This window comes from Narcine bancroftii, chromosome 4 (genome assembly GCF_036971445.1).
Source record: "Narcine bancroftii isolate sNarBan1 chromosome 4, sNarBan1.hap1, whole genome shotgun sequence".
NCBI classification, from domain to species: domain Eukaryota; kingdom Metazoa; phylum Chordata; class Chondrichthyes; order Torpediniformes; family Narcinidae; genus Narcine; species Narcine bancroftii.
Genome location: NC_091472.1, coordinates 255,283,115 through 255,301,322, shown reverse-complemented (window position 1 = coordinate 255,301,322; position 18,208 = coordinate 255,283,115). Strand labels below are relative to the sequence as shown.

The following is an 18,208-nucleotide window of genomic DNA, read 5'->3' as shown; positions in this document are numbered from 1 at the left end:
CAATGCGGCACAATTAAAGTTTAATAATAGAATGTTTGATTTGTAAAATCTATTGACATGGGTAGATATTGAATTAAATCAAATTAATGAGAAGAAGATGGATCAGTTTATTTATAAATGAAACTCTAAATTATTGCATAATTATAATTCACCTATTTTAATCCATTTAATGGAAATTATGGAATAAAATAAATGAGGGAATAGGTACACAAGGGAAAATTTCAAATAAGACATCTTTATATCAGAATAAACCTTTTCCTTTTACGACAAATAATCAGAAAGGAATTAAAACTGTACAGGACTGTTATGAGGCTGGTTATTTTATTTCTTTCCAGAGAATGCATTTTTTTTTGTTATTACCAAGTTAGAGCCTTGTTATTGGATAATTTTGGGAATACTTTAAGGTTACCAAAACAGACCAAATTTAAAATTTTACTTACAGAAGGTGGGAAGAAAAGGTTTATATCTGGAATGTATATGCTATTACAGAATAAAATGCCTAAGTTAGATTTGCAAAAATCTAAATTAAAATGGGAAAAAGACCTATGGATAGCAATTTCTCAAGAAGATTGGAGGAACTTATGAAAAGATAGTATGACTAAAATTGTCAGTGTGAGATATAGATTAGTTCATTATAATTTTATACATCAATTCTATTTGACTCCTGAAAAATTAAAGAGATACAACTTAATTTCTTCAAATTTATGTTTTAGATGTCAGAAAGACATCTTTTTACATTCTACTGGGTTATGTGACAAGGTAAAACCTTTTTGGATGCAGCTTAAAGAAATTTGGAAAAAAAACTTATAATTTATGTGATAATTAACTTTTTTATCAGAAAGTTTGGAGCCCTTATTTGAATTATTTGGGTTTAGAATTTTAAATTCTCGGTGATGCTGTGGTGATATTGCACCAATCCATGGTAATTAATTATATTATTGTAGTTTGTATCTCCTTTTTATTTTTTCTTCTCTTTTTCTCCTTTTTTCTTTTTTTGGGGTGTAGATTAGTTGGTTAGGTGAGGTTTGGGGGAGGGGATATGGAGGGGGTGGGTTCTAATGATAGAAGGGTGGGTTAGGGAGCTTTTTGGGTTATAAACCATCTATTCCTTATTGACAATATGTATTATTTGCATTTTTTTCTACTATATGTATCATGGTTTTAAAATTTTAAATAGAATAGTCCAAAAAAAAGATCATCAATGACAGGGGATGTCAGAGGACAGTTTTTTTTGAAGTATCAGATTTATGGGTGGCATCATACAAACTGATAAGTGTGTATGCCATAGATGCTCTGTGGTTTATAAGGGATCTTCAGTGTCACTTGTAGCCGGTGGTCAAGGTGGGGATGTTGTGGCGTGTTCTATGGATGGTGTCTTGTGGTGTCTGGAGCAGCATGGTTCAGGGGTTCTGGAGGTTGCACTGTTTTAGATCACAGGGTCCCTACATGGTGGATGGTGAGGTTAGTTGAAATCATCAGGTCTCTCTTCCACCATTGCGGGGTTTTTTTTTATCATGCACGGTGTCTGTGGAGGCTGGCAGCATTGTGGGGGACCACACACATCCTCATGCAAAGTCTTTGTCTTCTTCTTCCTCCTGCCATCGGCATAGGTGTCAAAGCTTTTGGGCTCCTATGGATTGTGAACTGTGTGGCGGTTTCTTCACTCAAGCTATCAGACTTTTAATATCCAGAATCTATTGTATTGTAACTCGTCTTTACTATGCTTATTGTCTAGTTTTCTTTTATTAATTACTGTATTGTTTGCACTTTACATAGCTTTATGTAGGTTGTAGTCTAGTGGAGTCTAGTGTAGTTTTTTTGTTTTGTCTTGTGTAGTAATAGTGTAGTCTTGTTGTCTTACGTTGTTTTTGTATAGTCTTGTGTCTTTTTACATTACACCATGGTTTGGAGGAACATTGTCTTTTTTTTACTGTGCACTGCATTTGCAGTTTAGTTTTAAAATGACAGCTAAAGGCTATTAGAACGTAAGGTGGTATGTGAATGGAAAAAAAAGTTGAGAACCTCTGCTCTCGTAAATGCAGTCTCGTTATATCCAACAGATCTATGTTTTCAACATTTTTTTGTGTATGATATTTTGCATTCCTTTGTAAGGGGTAACATTAATGGTATCAACAAATCTAATCTGAAGGTAAATCAATTTTAACATTAGATAAAATCTGAAGAAAGATAATCATTTTTTAAAGGCTTATGTTCGCCACTTAGGAAAAAGTGTGACGAGCTTACCCTTTCAATAACCTTACAAAAGAGTAGGCTTTCTCAAATTATAACCTGTTCCTTAATTTAAATTACAGATGCTGTAATTTCTTGAAGTCCATTACAAAGCAGAGGAATGAAAGTTTGCTTATTGTCATAAATCTTTCCTTTATTCTGGGGTAAAGGCAAAGCTGGAATGCAGAAACTGACTTTTTTAAAAAGATTTGGTTATTGCTCTGTATTCCAAAGATTAGGCTTAAAAATTGTTGTGGAATCTCTCTTCAAATGTTATCCCATGAACTTCATTGCACAGTTTCTATTCATATGCAGATAGTCCCATTCTCTGATTAGATCTATCAATCTTTGGCAGCTGAAAGGGATTAAAATAAATGCAGTGGCAGCAAGAATAACCTTAATCTATTTTATGTGACTAAGGTGAGAAATAATTTCAGTGTCCATTGGATTCAACAGTTGATCAGAAGTTTCGTACCTTGCAAAGTTAGCAAAAAAGGGTGGCATGGTTAGTGTAGCAGTTAGTGCTAGTGATTGGGACTTGATGAAGGGCTGAAGCCCAAAATGTTGGTTATGTATCTTTATCTCTGGTACATAATGTGCAGTACACTGACTAGCTGAGTTTCTCCAGCATTGTGTCTTTGCTGTTTGTGAGGAGTTCGTACGTTTCCCTTGTATCTGCATGAGTTTCCTCTTGGCGATCCGGTTTCTCCCCACCTTTCTCTTATTGTGATATATGTAAGTTTTTTTTTTAAATCTGTGAGTGGCAGCAGATTCCATAAAATGAATGAACAAAGAAATCTCGTGAAACACAAAAACTGAAGATGCAGGAATCTTAAGCAAACAATGGCAAGCTAGAAAGATTCTGAATCAGCCAGCGTTCATGGAAAGAAATGATGAGTCAACATTTTGGATGGGATCCCTTTGAGGTAAGAGGAAATAGCAAGCAGCACAAGAAATGCAGGAAGCAATTTCCACACAGTAAGACCTTAAAGATCTAAATGGTTGCCATCTCCCCTTTCCTCTTTCACCTCAAAAGGGTCCAGACCTGAAACATTGCCTGGCATTTCTCTCCATGACTTACTGAGTCCTTCTAGATTCTTATTGTTTGAATTTTTTTTAAACCTTTGATTTGAATTAGGAAGGCTGTGGGTTCAAGATCCATTCCAGAGATTTCTTGCCCAAAATGTAAGCTTGCACCAGTGCAGTGATAAAGGTTGGCAGCACCAAGGAAGAGTGCTTTTTTTAAAAAAAATTACATATACAGAACAGTAACAGGCCCTTCTGGCCCACGAGCCCAGGTCGCCCAATTACACCCAATTTACCTACACTCCAGTACTTTTTTTTTTGAAGGGTGAGAGGAAACCCACACAGACATAGGGAGAACATACAAACTCCTTTCAGACAGTGCCGGACTTAAATCCAATTGCTGCTGCTGTAACAGCATTGAGCTAAACCATTATACTAACCATGCTGCAGGCAGCGCAGGCTCAGGGACTGGAAGGGCCTGTTACCATGCTGTGTGTTTAAATTTACTGAGGGGAGGTGAGGTGGCTGGGGTTCTCAACCCCCTTCATGGACCACCCAAGCTATTTTTGTTTGTTTAAGTGGAAAATTTTTAGGGATTTTTTTTCTTCTTGAATTTAAAACTTTTGTTTTATATATGTATTGTTTATTACATCAATAATAAATATGCTGTGTCACCACTGCGGCCCTTCTATAATCCTATGGAACACCATTTAACCTTGGACCACAGGTTGAGAAATACCGCTCTATCTGGAGAGTCCTTTACACTCTCCATGGCTTCCTTCAACTCTTTGAAATTCTTGAGTCATAGCATTTAGGTTCAAATTACAGTACTTAATTTGCCTTAACCATGCTGAATACCCTGAGAGTGTGAACAGCATAACACAAAATGCAAATACTTACTTTCAAATGAGGATGATCTGGCATTTCAAAACTTGTATTGCATGTTCAGTTTTGCCACATTAAAGCTCATTCATTAACATTTTTCATGGGTCCACATAAACTTATAATCTTTGATCCTTTTCGCTTGTATAATGGTAACAGCACCAGAATTACTTGCTTTTTATTTCAATCTTTTTTATTGGTTTTTCTAATAAAAACAGTACAATGAAGAAAAGGGAACGAAACTGAAAATTCAAATTTCACATATGTATATATATCAAGATCAAACTTCAAACAGTATAAACTCGGACACACACAATATATATAATATAGAAACCCAGCTAACCAATAAAAACATCTGAGGAGCTTATCCTGAGGGTGAGGGTTACATATATTTTGTAGCTTTTGATTCATACAGAGCAAAGGCAGCATTATTTTATTAGTGTGAAGTTTGTTCAGGAGTCATAACAGCAGGAAAGAAACTATCCTTGAACCTTGTGGTAGTATAAACACAATGCTGGTGAAACTCAGCAGGTCAAACAGCGTACTTTGGTCTGGAGTGTAGAGGTTGGGGAGAGCTGATCAAGGTTTGTAATCTGAGAGACAATAGTAGGGTAGACAGTCAGAATCTTTCTCCCAGGGGAAAATATCACATACTAATTGGATTACATGCATTTAATGTGCTTGGGTGGTGGGGGGGGAATGGTGGTGAGGTGGGAGAGGAGATTTGCCAAACAAATGATTTTACATAGAGTGTAAAAAGTCTGAAGATGCTATGATTGTAGTAAAAACACACTGAAATGCTGCAGGAACTCAGCCAGTCTTGCAGCGTCAATAGGAGATAAAGATATATTGCCAATATTTCGGGCCTGAGCCCAAAATATTTTTACACACAGTGGCAGGGAGTGGTACATATCTGGAATGGGTGTCAGAAGTCATGGTGGAAGCAGGTAGGATGTTTGCGTTGAAGAGGCTTCTCGACAGTCACAGGGATATGAAGGAAATAGAGGGATATGTATCATGTGAAAGCAGCAGAGTTTTAGTTTTACAGGTGTTCCCTACTTATGATGGTCCGACTTGCGATTTTTCAAAGTTACAACAATACAATACCGTGAATGTTGTGATTTACTTTCATGTAATACATAAAAGTAAGGTCATCACAAACATTGTTGATTTTTCCAATAAACATTGATAATTCCTTCAAGGTGAATTCTTTGTAGCCTCCTTGGTCAATCACTTCTTATAGTTTAGTCAGAAAGCTGGCAGGGACTGATACAGCACAGTCTGAGAGAGCAGGGCAGTGGGATCAGTGTGGGGACTGATATAGTACTGTCAGGGGAGAGCTGGGCATTGCGATCAATGTATGACTGATACAGGGCCGTGGGGAAAGAGCAGTGCAGTGGGATCAATGTGGGGACTGATACAACACTGTAAGAAGAGAACAGGGCAGCAGGATCAGTGTGGGGACTGATTCAGCGATATTGGGAAGAAGCAGGGCAATGGGATCAGTGTGTGGACTGATACAGCACTGTTGGTGTTGTACAAGGTATATCTGTATTTTTGGACACAATATTTTTCAACTTACAATGGATTTGTCAGAACACAACCCCATTGTAAATTGACTAGCACCTGTTTTTAGCCATCATATTCAGCTCAGAGAATGTGGGCCGAAGAACCTATTCCTCTTTTGTACTCTTCAATGTTCACTCTCCCATTACCCCTTCTCTCATTTCTGGATCTCTGTAGCCCTGTATTCAGAATAGCACAGCTGAATCTGGCTCTCTAATAATTTTGCATTCAAGTAATTGTCTTTCTTAATCATTTTTTTCTAAGATTCAAAGTTCTGCATCAATTTCACGCACAATTTACACACATTATTGAATTCAGCTGTTTACTGGTGAAAGTGGCTGCTAAATGCTTCCCCTGTCTGTCATTGAAATCATTTTTATACCAGCATTATCATTAACCTAATCTTTAAACTGATGTCCCCCGTTGTTATGAAGAAATGTGATTTCTAAAATAGCTTTAAAATTTGCAATTCATTTCCATGGTTGTCTCAAAAAGCCAAGCGATGATGGATCCTCCTTTCTGGAGAAAAAAATGTTGCAAGTTCCCAAATATCTGGAACACTTGTTACAGGTATTTTGTGACCAATTTAAAACAAGTTAACTCCTTGTTTAAGTTTAAGCTACCTTGACAAAGGGCTCAGGCCTGAAATACTGCTTACATATCTTTGCTTCTTCTCGATGCTGCGTAATCTGCTGAGCTCCTTCAGCATTTCAGTGTGTTTTTACTACAATCACAGAGTCTGCAGACTTTCGTGTTTCACCCCAATACTTTCTTTAAGCTTAAATGCCCATTCTTCTTCTCTCATCCTTTTTTGGAAGTGAATCCAGGTGCTCATATGATCTTGCTAAACTGGTAAAACTTTTAGTGATTGCTTTGGTATTCTCAGATCCTTTTTTCCTTTCAACCAATCTCAGCTTTACCTTGAAAGTAATAATAACCTTGTAGCAGGGTCGCTACAGTTATAGCTCAGGTTCTAGCTCGAGGTACAAAGAAGACTCGCACACCAAGGCAGTGTAATCGACTCTGGCTTTATTGGGCTGCAGCTCTGGCTTTTATCGGCAGCCAGCTGTATCACCACCGTGGTGTAGCTTAAGCAAGACTGGCTGCTGATTGGTTGTTCTGAATTCGCGGGCCCGGATTGAAACCCCTGCTATCCACTGGCTGTGACTGGCTGATTCAACCTCCATCCTGCAGCCTATGGGTGTGGACGTCTCATCCTGCATGCTATCTGCCCAGTCGTCATGTTCGACGATTGTTTGCTGTGTTGGCCCGTGGAGCCATGGGCCGCTACATGACCCCTCCCCAGAACCAGCGATTGGGGCACTGTCTTTTGGTGGCCGACCCTTTGCTGTAGGGTCGGGTGAGTAACTGGCTGTTTAACGTCTAAATAAGCCAGTTTCAGTCGGTCAAACGTGAAGGTCTCCTCCCTGCTGCCAATGTCCAACACGCAGGTGGAGCCATTGTGTCTGACGTCACAGATGGCCTTTCACAAGGCTGTTGAAGAGGTGGCCAGTAGGCTCCATGTCAGACGAAAACATAGTGACAATCTTCAAAAATTTTTGGCTCAAAGGTGCTTGCTTGCACGTGAGCTCTGGGCTTAACTGGAGCTAGTGAGCCCAGGCACTTGCGCAGTCAAGACAATGTAACCGACAGGAGCTCCCCTAAGTCCTCGGTCACAAATTCACCCGGGATGACTAGAGGCTCATCATAGACAAATTTGGCAGAGGATGCCTCGAGATCCTCTTTCGGGGCGTTGCGGATGCCCAGCAGGACGAAAGGGAGTTCATCTGCCCAGTTCGATCCCAGTGAGTCAGGCCATCAGAACTGTCTTCAGGTGCCTGTGAAACCTCTCCACCTGCCCTTTGGCCTGCAGGTGGTATGTGGTAATGTGGTGGAATTGAGTCCCCAGGGCATTTGCTAAGGCGGTCCACAGGCTGGAAGCGAATTGCGCCCCCCATCAGATATTGTGTTTGGAGACCCCGAAACATGTCACCCAGGAGTTCAGAAATGCCCGCACACGTTTCCATAGAGACCAGGTAGCTTCACTGCTTCTGGCCATCTAGTTGTAGAGCTCGTCGAAAGAATCAAAGACTTGTTGATCCAAACCAAGGCTTTTATTAGCAAAAGACAGGAGCTCTTCACAGGTGGCTGACCAGTCCGGAATGATCCGACCTGGCTAGGGACACAACCCTTTAAGGCCCAGACAATAGACGTGGCTTAGCTCTCAGCCAATCGCTGTAAGCACAGTCTAGATACAGTAACTATATACACTATATACATTGGTGATAGATCTGTACTATCACACTAGTCATCTGGTCAACCATGGTCAAAAGATAGCATGCACCTCTGGATGCAGGTAGGGGCCCCACAACGTCTATGTGCATGTGGCTGAAATGGCGGCGTGCTGTTTCAAAAGGCTGCAGAGGGGCTTTAATGTGGGTTTGGACCTTGGACGCCTAGCACTGAGTACATGTCTTGGCCCACTGAGTGACCTATTTACGGAGGCCGTGCCAGACATACCTGTTGGCCACCATTCTAACTGTAGATCTAACAGTGGGGTGAGCCAAATTTTGGATTGAATCAAAGACTAACCTCCTCCATGTGACCGGAATGACAGGGCCCAGGTTACCAGTCAAGGTGTTGCAGAGCAGTGTGCGGTTACCTGGGGCGATCTGGATGTCCTCCAGTTGCAGGCCAGTAAATGCTGTCCGGTACACCGATAAGTCAGGGTCTGCTTGCTGCGCATCGGTCAGGGTCACGTAGTTGATACCCGGGGCGGGATTGTGCACTGCTAGGATGGCCGGATGGGAAAGGGCATCGGCTACCACACTGGACTTGCCAGCGAGTTCGATGTCCGTCGAAAATTCACATTAAGATTTGGTTCTTTCCTTTCTATAAATTTCAGCAGCAAGAAAAGGCTTAAAAAGAATATTTTTAAGGGGAAAATACTAGAGTCTCCAAAATAAATTGTTTTCTTTTAAAAGTGCAGCTGCAAGACGTGAGAACCAAAGCCATGCTATTCTTGAAACTCATGCTAGATGTTTTTCTGAAATCTGCAGATTACAGGTCATGTGAACAGTCAAGAACAGGCTGTAGAATGGAAGTTAAACCATATAAAAAGGCTTCTGCCCATCTGCATATGAGCTTTCTTGCAGAAAGACCAGTTGTAGGTTACAACAGGTTTTCTCGTGTAACAGAGCACCCGTTTTGCAAAGCTATTAAAATAATGTTGTACTCACATTTGTTGTCATACACTTCTTTATATTTGATTTAAGTTAATAGCAAGGCCAAGGGATTTCTGCACACCTGTCCATGTTGATGGGAAGGAGGTGAAAAGAGTTAAAATCTTCAAGTTTATGGGAGTCCATATTTTGGAAGTCCTTTCCTGGAGCCAACACATCAAGGCATCTGTGAAGAAGGCATACCAATGCATCTTCCTTCAGAATTTGATAAGATTTGTCATGTCGTACTCTATCAAACTTCTGTGGAAAGTATACTGGCTGGTTTCATCACAGCCTGGTTTAGTTATTCAAGCCCAGGAACACAGAAGATAGCAAACATAGCCAAGTCCATCCTGGGATCTGACCTCCTATTCACTGAAGGCATCCACGTGAGGCACTGCCTCAAGAAGGCAGCCAACATCACAAAGAACCCCCACAAATTGGGTCACAACCTCTTCTCGCTGCTAGATACAGAGAGGTACAAAGTCTGAAATCGAGCACCTTTAGCATCAAGAACAGTTCCTTTCCAAAAGCTCTGACTTTTGAACCTCCCCTTTGTTCACTAATCATAGACTGCTCCAAGAGCACAAAAGAGCTGTTTGCACTATTGCAAGTCACTTTTTGCACCACAATCACATGAATATTTATTATATATCTTGTGTATTTATATTCTCTTTCATTTTCATTCAATTACCGGAAGTTTACAATCGCAGTTTGTCTTTATAAATACCTGTCCTGCCGCAGCGAGTAAATATTTTGGCACATGTATCCATTGTACGAAAGTGAATATGACATCATCATTATCAAGTATAGTTCCACTTCAGATATTTGTAAGAAATTGCTAGTTGTGTTGTTATATGTCTGCTACTACCCCCACCCCCAATATTTCAAATTGCATGGATGGAATCTGTCCGGATCAAAGATTTTATTCTTTGTTTATTTAATATATCCGTTTGTCTCCCCCAACTCCCCACCCCCTCATCAAGAATGCATACAACTTATTCTCGTTCTAGCACCTTGACTAATCTGTTTTGAGCCCTCTTCTGCAATGCTCAATGGAATTTTGGTGCTGCTTTCCCTTGGAGAGGATCATCTGAGAGCTTTATTTTTGCTTCAAAAAGTGTTATTTAAAAACAAAACATAATGTGTGTTCAAGGTCCACTCCAGAGGCTTGAGATTATAATTGCAGTGTTAGCATATCAGCATTGATTTTTCTGTTGAAGTCTATGGAAACCACAATCTTCAGCCTCAGAGTGTGGACCCACTGCTAACTCCAGTGGATTAGAGCATTTGCATTTTGCAAAACCAGCAACACAGACTTTCTTGGCAATAGTTTGCATAATTTATTTTGAATACAGGGAAAGTGGTTAGCAAGAGAAGTCTTGGTTCCTCCAAGGAAGGATCTAGATTGGACTGCTAGCCTCAACATACCTTTCAGGAGCTGAGGTTGAACCTTGACTACGGGAGTACCACAGGGATCTGTTCTGGTACCCCTGCTTCTTTGTGATTTTTATAAATGACCTGGACAGAGAAATAAAGGTATGAGTCAGTAAGTTTGATGATGATATTAAGGTTGTAGGTGCTGTGGATAGTATTGAAGGCTGTTTCAATTAAAACAGGATTTAGACAGGATGCAGAGTTGGGCGGAAAAGTGCAGATGGAGTTCAATCCCGATAAGTGTGAATTGATACATTTTGGAAGGTCATACGAAGGCAGAATGGATATTGGTAGGATACTTAACAGGTTGGAAGAACAAAGGGACCTTGGGTCTAAATCCGTCGATCTCTCAAGGTTGCTGCGCAGGTTGATCGGGTAGTTAAGAAGGCCCAAGGGTTGCTGGGCTTCATTAATTGGAGAATTCAGTTCAGAAGTCGTGAGGTCATGTTGCAGCTCTATAAATCTTTGGTGAGACCACATTTGGAATATTGTGTTCAGTTCTGGCCACCTCATTACAGAAAAGATGTGAAAGCTATGGAGAGGATGCAGAGGAGATTGACCAAGATTGGAAAATATGTCTTTTGCTTTAAGGTTAACACAGCTAGAGTTTTTCTCTTTGAAGCAAGGAAGGATGAGAGGTGATTAATAGAGATCTACAAGATTTTGAGAGGCATAGATAAGGTGGTCAGCCAACATCATTTTACCCAGAGTGGGATTGGCAAACACCAGAGGACATCTGTACAATTGAAGAGAGGAAAGTTTATGGGATATTTTTTTTTACACAATTGTGGGTGCTTGGAATGTCTTGTCAGGGATAGGGGTGGAGGCTGGAACAATAGGAACATTTAAGAGACTCCTCAACAACCACATGAATGAAAGAAAATTAGAGGGTTATGAGGCAGGGAGGGATTAATTTTGGTTTTTTTTTGATAGGTATTAATTGGTCAACACAATATCATGGGCCTAAAGGCCTGTCCTTTGTTCTATGAAAGACTAGTTATATTCAAAGGTACGAGAGACCGCAGAGGCTGGAATCTGGAGCATAAAACCATCTGCTGGAGGAGCTTGGTGGGTCAGGCAACATCAGTGGGAGTAAAAGAATAGTCGGAACCAGAAAGGTTGACCATTATATTTCACCCATTGTTACTGCTCGATCTGCTAAGTTCCTCCAGCAGATGGTTTCGCTGAATATGCAGAGACAACCTAGTTTCAAAGTTCAAGTTTTTTTGTCAGGGTGCATACATGAAATTACATACAACCCTGAGATTTATTTTCATGTGGGCCAAGTAGAATTTCTGCTTATCAGTTTCTGTAGACTTTATTATAAAAGAAAGATAGGTACAAAAAAAGAGAGAAATGGAAACAAAGGAAGAAATGGAAATAAACTGCAATTCAGAAAAAAAATTCAGTAATAAATAATATGCAAAGCCAGAGTTCTTTACTGAGACTGTTGTCCAGACATCTGATGGTTGAGGGATAGCAACTGTTCCTGGACCTGGTGGTACCTAGGTTGCAGTCAGAAAGATCACTTTGTGCAAAGCCCAAGATTTGTATTTAAAGTAAACAAGATAATTCAATGGTAATTGGCTATTTAGCTTCTGTGCTACTTTTTGTTATTGGGACTTGGACATTTTTTTCATTGCAAGTGTGCCTTTACATAATGATTTCATATTTGGCTCATTTGTGTTATTCTGCTTCCGAAAACTGTAACCCACTGATGAAGCCCTTGCACCTGCAAGGAGAACTGCAGGTTATCGTGTGGTTACAGGAGAGAACCCCCAAAAGTTGTTGGAGTTTTTGACTGGCAATAACATACTTTGGACATATCAGTTCATCGTTGCTGCACAAGAGAATCAAAGGCTTTGTCGACAGTGGTGCTCGTTTGAAAAAGGGGTATTGTTATCGGCAACAATGCTGAGCTGTTTAACCTCCCAGGCAGTTCAATCTGTGGCCAACAACTATGATTGCAAGCAGTATAATGTGAGCACTCATCTCCTCTGCAAGTTTGGGATTCCTTCCAGAAGAGTGTCAGGTCAATTTTGGTTTGCTCATATGCCTACACGGGTGACTCGAGGCACATGCCCAGAACTGTCGATTTGCCAGTTGTCTGGCTTTCAGCTTGCCATGAAGCCCAGATTTCACATTTAAGCAGCCAATTTTATCACAAATCCTAAAGTGCACTTTGGGTAATTTATCCACTATCCAAAAAGGTGTGGAGCAAGTGGATGTGAAAATTAGGTCTCACAATAAGTTTTATATATGTTGGAATGATCTGGCCCAAAACTAGTTCAGAATGAGGCCCACCTTTGGGGTGTTGAGGAATTGCATGATTTAAAGGTCGACTCATTGCATTCCTCTATATCTAAAATGAAGATACGAGTCCTGTATGTTGCCTATCTGTGGAGGTGGGCCACCAAAGACTTGAATACCCACTTTGTATTTTTCAAGTCAAGTTTATTGTCAGCTGATTGCATATGTACAAACCCGATGAAACAGTGTTCTCTGGTCTTTGGTGCAAAACATGCAGACACACAACCAGACGTAACACATATATAGACAAACAATATAAATACAGGACAGGTATTTCATCTACATAAATAAATCTTGTTTTGTGACTATGAGAGTCTCGGATGGTTAGTGTGAGCAGTTTCTTTGTTCGTTCAGCATTCTCGCTGCCTGGTGGTGCTGACTTTGATACTCCTGTATCTCTTTCCCGACAGGAGCACTGAAAGATGCTGTGTCCAGGGTGGAAGGGGTCCTCTCCAGACAATGATCCTGGTAGATCATGTTGATTGGAAGTGTTGGGGGGGGAGGGGGGGAGGGGGGGAAGAGGGGAGGAAAGCAAATTGTTCTCACAATTAAAAACTATATGCAAAATAAAGTAAAGCCCCTGGTATCCGGCACCTATGGGGATTGGTAGATGCCAGATATCTGTATTTTCTTTTACAATGCCTAACTAATAAACCTGTGTTAAGAATAAACAGTTTAAAAGACAAAGGACAAAATTACTATACTTACCATCACAAGTAGATCTTTAGACCCTGGTTATTGTTTAGGTAAGCTGCTTAAATCTCTGTTTGTTTACGTCAGTCATAATGTGGGAATTGGTTGTAGGTGTCACTTGGTGCATAAGTGGTGGATTGCCGAACTAACAGCGAGGAGCGCCAATTTTAAACCTGGGTATTTTTACCTATTGTTTTATTCTTATTAATTTTAATTCATTTCCCTTTTTTATTGCCAATTACTTGAGGTTGCCAGTTGCTTGAATTCCAAATACAAGAGGCTTTACTGTATAACGCACAGACACAGCCACATCAAGAGGGTGGGATTCGAGGCCTCCTTTAATGTGTTCAGCAGAGTCTCGAGTCCTAGTTATAGGCATACCATGTGGAACAGGTGCTTCAGCATAACGCATTCATGCTGTTCATGTTGGCATTCTTAGCTCGGGCTACTCCCATTTGCCTGCACTTGGTCCATATCCTAAGCAATGTTTCTGTTCAAATGCTGTTTGGTTGTCATTCTAGCCACGTCCATAGCTTCCATTTCAGTTACAGTCATCTGAGTTAAAAAAAAGATGGCCCTCAGGTCCCACTTAAATCTCTCCCCTGTCACATTAAACCTGTGCTCTCTAGTTCTAAAAGAATCATCTACCCTAGGAAACAGATTGGAAGTGTTTACTTTATCCGTGGCCTTCATGACTTTATAAATCTCTAGAAGGTCGCCCTTTAGCCACCTCTGCTCTAGGGAATAGACCCAGCCTAGCCAACATCTCCCTAAAATTTGAGCCCTACAATCCTGGCAGTATCGCAGTGACTCTTCTCTGTAGCTGGTTGATCAGAAATGCACACAGTACTCCAGGTATGGTCTCACCAAGCCCTTGTGCAGTTGCATCACAAAATCCCAACTTTTGTACTCAATCCCCCAAGTGTGTTGAATGATGCCTTTGTCACCACTTTCATGGAACTCTGCACCTGTCCCCTTTGATCTCTCTGTTTTTCAAGTTTGTTTATTGAGACATGTATCGAAAATGCAATGTTAGAGGTGGTTTTGCTAGGAGACATGTAGACATCTTATACATAGTACAGATACTTAACTGGCAGGGGAGAATCGGTGGTCATGATGGCCGATTTCCCAGGACGAGGCTATCCCATTGCACTAAGGGTGTGCTGACGCCTGCGATGTCCCCAAATGCGGGATACTCGACTGGAAAATTTGTGGTAGTGGGGGACTGCGTTCGCGCTCTCCCCTTAATTTAAAAAAAATACAATAGTACAGCAAGTAAGACAGTACAACAATTAAGAGTTAGGACGAGAGATCAGATGGCACATAAAAGGCAACATCATTTTTGTGTATAACATGCGCCACTACGTTCTCAGGTCGATTGACTTCCAGAGAGAAGGGGCATTTGGTGCAGAGGTGGAGGCCTGCTACTATTTCATGTTTCCTTACAATATACAGTAGAAGTCTTAAAATCCAGTCAGCCTGGGGATTGGGTTGGTCCAGATTCTCGGGCAATACTTTTAAAATTCAAATTTAAGGAGGAATGAAGAAGAGATGAACAGTAAATTTTGATTGTTCATTCTTAAGCAAATACAGCATGCTTCATTTATCAAAATGAGCAGTTTTAAAGAAAAATAAAGTAGTTATTGATTGCCGCTGTGCATCTGTCACAAAAGCTCGCTAAATTTTAAAAAGTCTGGATTCTCGGGTGGTCTGGATTTCTGGCATCCAAATTTTTGGTCTTTTATTGTAGTTCTTTCCCATCAAATCTATACCAGCTCTCAGAGCACTCCCATCAAATCTATTTCCAGAATGCACTCATGTCTCCTGCTGGATGGGTGCAATTAGTATTTACTAGACTAGAAATGAGGAGTTTGTAATTCAAACAACAAGAGCATATGGACTCCCACACATTAAACAAGGAATCCCAGAAGTGCTGCTTTGACAAGATGGATGTATTAATGGCAGGTTCCATCCTATGACACATGCTGTTGCTTTTGAAATGACTGGTGAAGATGATGAGCCTCAACAAATATGTTGTTACAAATCGTAGCACCTTGGTTCATTCAAAACCATAGCTCATAGTTCAACTCACAGCTCAGTGGGTCCTATCCTGCAAATCAGCCAACTATCATAGGGCAAAGAAGGTTGCTCTTTGACCTGCTGATCAGTGAAGAAAACAGAGCTCCAGTGATTGGTCTCTCTTCTGTGAATATAAAACGCCACATGAACTGATGATTTGGATTATTGCATATTGGCAAAGATTATTCAGTTTGGTATTTCCCATCAACAGTGATCCAAGTCTTCAAGGTTCCTTTTATTGTCACGTTAAAATGTAATATACATGATATACTTCAACTACTGTCTGCGTGAGGCAAACAAAGAGTTGCCATGAGCATTGCCCGGTGCCCTAACAAGATGAGAAAAAGAAGCAAAAGAGAGTGTCCCCCCCCCCCCCCCCCCACCTTCAAAGTCACTGAGTGTCCATGGATTCATCTCCAGTGCTCTTGAAGCCGCACGTACTCCTGTTCAAACCATTGGAACCCGAGCTCCAGATCAAAATGTCCGATATGATCAGGAAGTCTTCAGCATCTGAGCCCAAATGTCAAGGTGTCCCTGTTGAAGATAGGTCCATGAACCTGTTCTGCCTTGAGAAGAGGTCATTGAGAAGAGACCAACTGCACCAGCCATTCTCAACAGAGGCCTCTCCGGGGGCCACAGAACATTTAAATAAAAGCCTTATTTTCTTTTCACCTTGCGTAACAATTTTTTTTTTTGTCTTTTGATGTAGTCAGTAGGAGAGAAGAACGGAAGAAACCAAGCTTGACTGCTGCACAGGGAAGGGGCCTCATAAACTCTGACCAGAGCAGGAAAAAAAAAGTTGAGAATGGTTGAACTAGACATTCATTGGGTGCAATGGTTAAGTTATTCCTGAAAAGCAGTTCAGTAAGCATAGCCATGCAAGAACATGGATGTAAGCAAGTAAAAGAACAACTTCCTCATACATTATGAGCTATTATTTGGAAGGATCTTTCAGGTAGAGCATTGGTGGGACAAAATTAGGAAGGTTCTAGTTTCCACTGGAAATGTAAGCCTCATGGTTCAAATCAACTCCTCTTTGGTATTTGGGCTTTTTTTTAACACTGCTTCACAGAACATAGATGACCACAAAATTGGGCCCAGACCTGATTAGATGCCAGCAGTTTTGCTACATAATTGAATGGAGCTTCAGCACTCCCAAGAACAGCCTTCATTTCTGCTCCTAGAGCAGTTGTGCCCTGTGGTTGGACTTGTTCAGCACAGCAGGTACATCAACCCGCTGAGCCCCTGTCACTGGTTGAACAAACCCGTTCAGTTCAGTTGGAAGTAACTGCTTCAGACATAAGGAATCAAAGGTACCTAACCAATGTTTTGGCCTGAACCCTTCATCAAGGTATGAGCAGAAAGCAGGCAGGTATCTGAAAAGTAAACACTGTAAAAACTTTTGGTATCCAGAATTGAAGGCTCAGGCAACCATCAAAAAAATCTATACATTAAACTTGCCTGATGAGCAGAAATCATCAGATCATGAGGCAGTGGATGCGTTTTGTCTTTTAAAGTTTATTCTTAATTCAGGTTTATTAGGCATTACAAGAATGAGTCTCAAGCAACTGGAAAATAGACTTATCCGAAACCTCATAGGTGCCGGATACCAGGAGTTTTACTGTAAATACGTGGAAGATAACTTCCTTTTATTATCTATCTGTTCAATTCTTTGGAGTTGCTGATGGTTTTTATTTCTATTTAATAATTATTATATTTTAAAGTTTTGCATATGTCAACTACACAAATTCAATCTTGACAATAAATTTTGACAACCAGGATGCCTGGAGCGAAATTTAATTGGCTCTCAAAGAAATTCTTGCAATACAAATGATGTGTCAGTTTTGAGCCTTGAATTGTGCTCTGCTACCAGCTGGGAGTCCGATTTCCCCACGGAAGGCTACTCCCAGGGACCTGCTCCAGGTACGGCCAGATTTTGTGTGCAGGTGACAGGCAAGCTGAGGCGGCCTGTCCCTTATCGGAAGATCCAGACTTACGTGCCAACACACAGACAAAAGCATCTTGTCATCCATATTTACGGATGATGTAGACCTTGTGTACAAGCCGGATCAATGTCACATCCGATTAATTCTGCTAATGCTACCCACAAGGCTAGAGACTAAAAATGATTTGTTTCAGAAATGTCACATTAGAATTATTTCCATGCATAAAATGTTTGGATAAGAAGCTCTCATGAGGATTATGCATGAACCAATCTAATCACAACAACATTGAAAGAACAAATGCAGCATTATACTTAGTCCTTGGTGATGCCACTAGCTTGGTAAGATAGAATGAAAACTTTTTTTTATTTCCTTGCTTTCTTTTGATTGCCTTATCAAATCTTACAGATCAAACTTTCAGATTATGGCAGTGTGATATATCTGTTACATTATTTTTTTTATTCTAGGGTGTCCTCACTGCAAGAATATGATCCCGCATTTCACAGCAGCCGCTGACCACTTTAAAGAGGAGCGAAAGGTAATTGTATGCCTTCAGGGACCGTTTCAGTCTCTTAAGTTTCATGTAAAACAATTCAACTTTTCATTAACATGAAATTGCACAAACATCTCCCCTGTGGCTTGTTGTAAATGATCCAATACTAGTGTGGAGCTAAAGAGATACAGGTCAAGTGGTTGTGCTGTATCCACAAGTGTCTTTCCTGATAAAGGAGAAGGGTGATCAACAGGTGGCAGGGTTCAATGTTTTGGAAAGGTCAGATGGGGAAGGCATGGAAGAAGCTGTGACTTTGAAATGTTCACACA

At 40.6% G+C, this 18,208-nt stretch overlaps 1 protein-coding gene and 1 non-coding gene across 2 annotated transcripts in view; both read left to right on the top strand.

Moving 5' to 3' along the window:
* pdia5 (protein disulfide isomerase family A, member 5) overlaps positions 1-18,208 on the top strand; it is a 151,739-nt gene that overhangs the window by 107,142 nt on the left and 26,389 nt on the right. The window contains exon 15 of the mRNA XM_069934790.1: positions 17,854-17,924. Within this exon, the coding sequence (XP_069790891.1) occupies positions 17,854-17,924 (71 nt within the window). The remainder of the gene's footprint in view (positions 1-17,853; positions 17,925-18,208) is intronic.
* Positions 14,447-14,610, top strand: LOC138762492 (U1 spliceosomal RNA). The gene has a single exon (XR_011356910.1). It is a non-coding gene; the product is annotated as a U1 spliceosomal RNA (small nuclear RNA).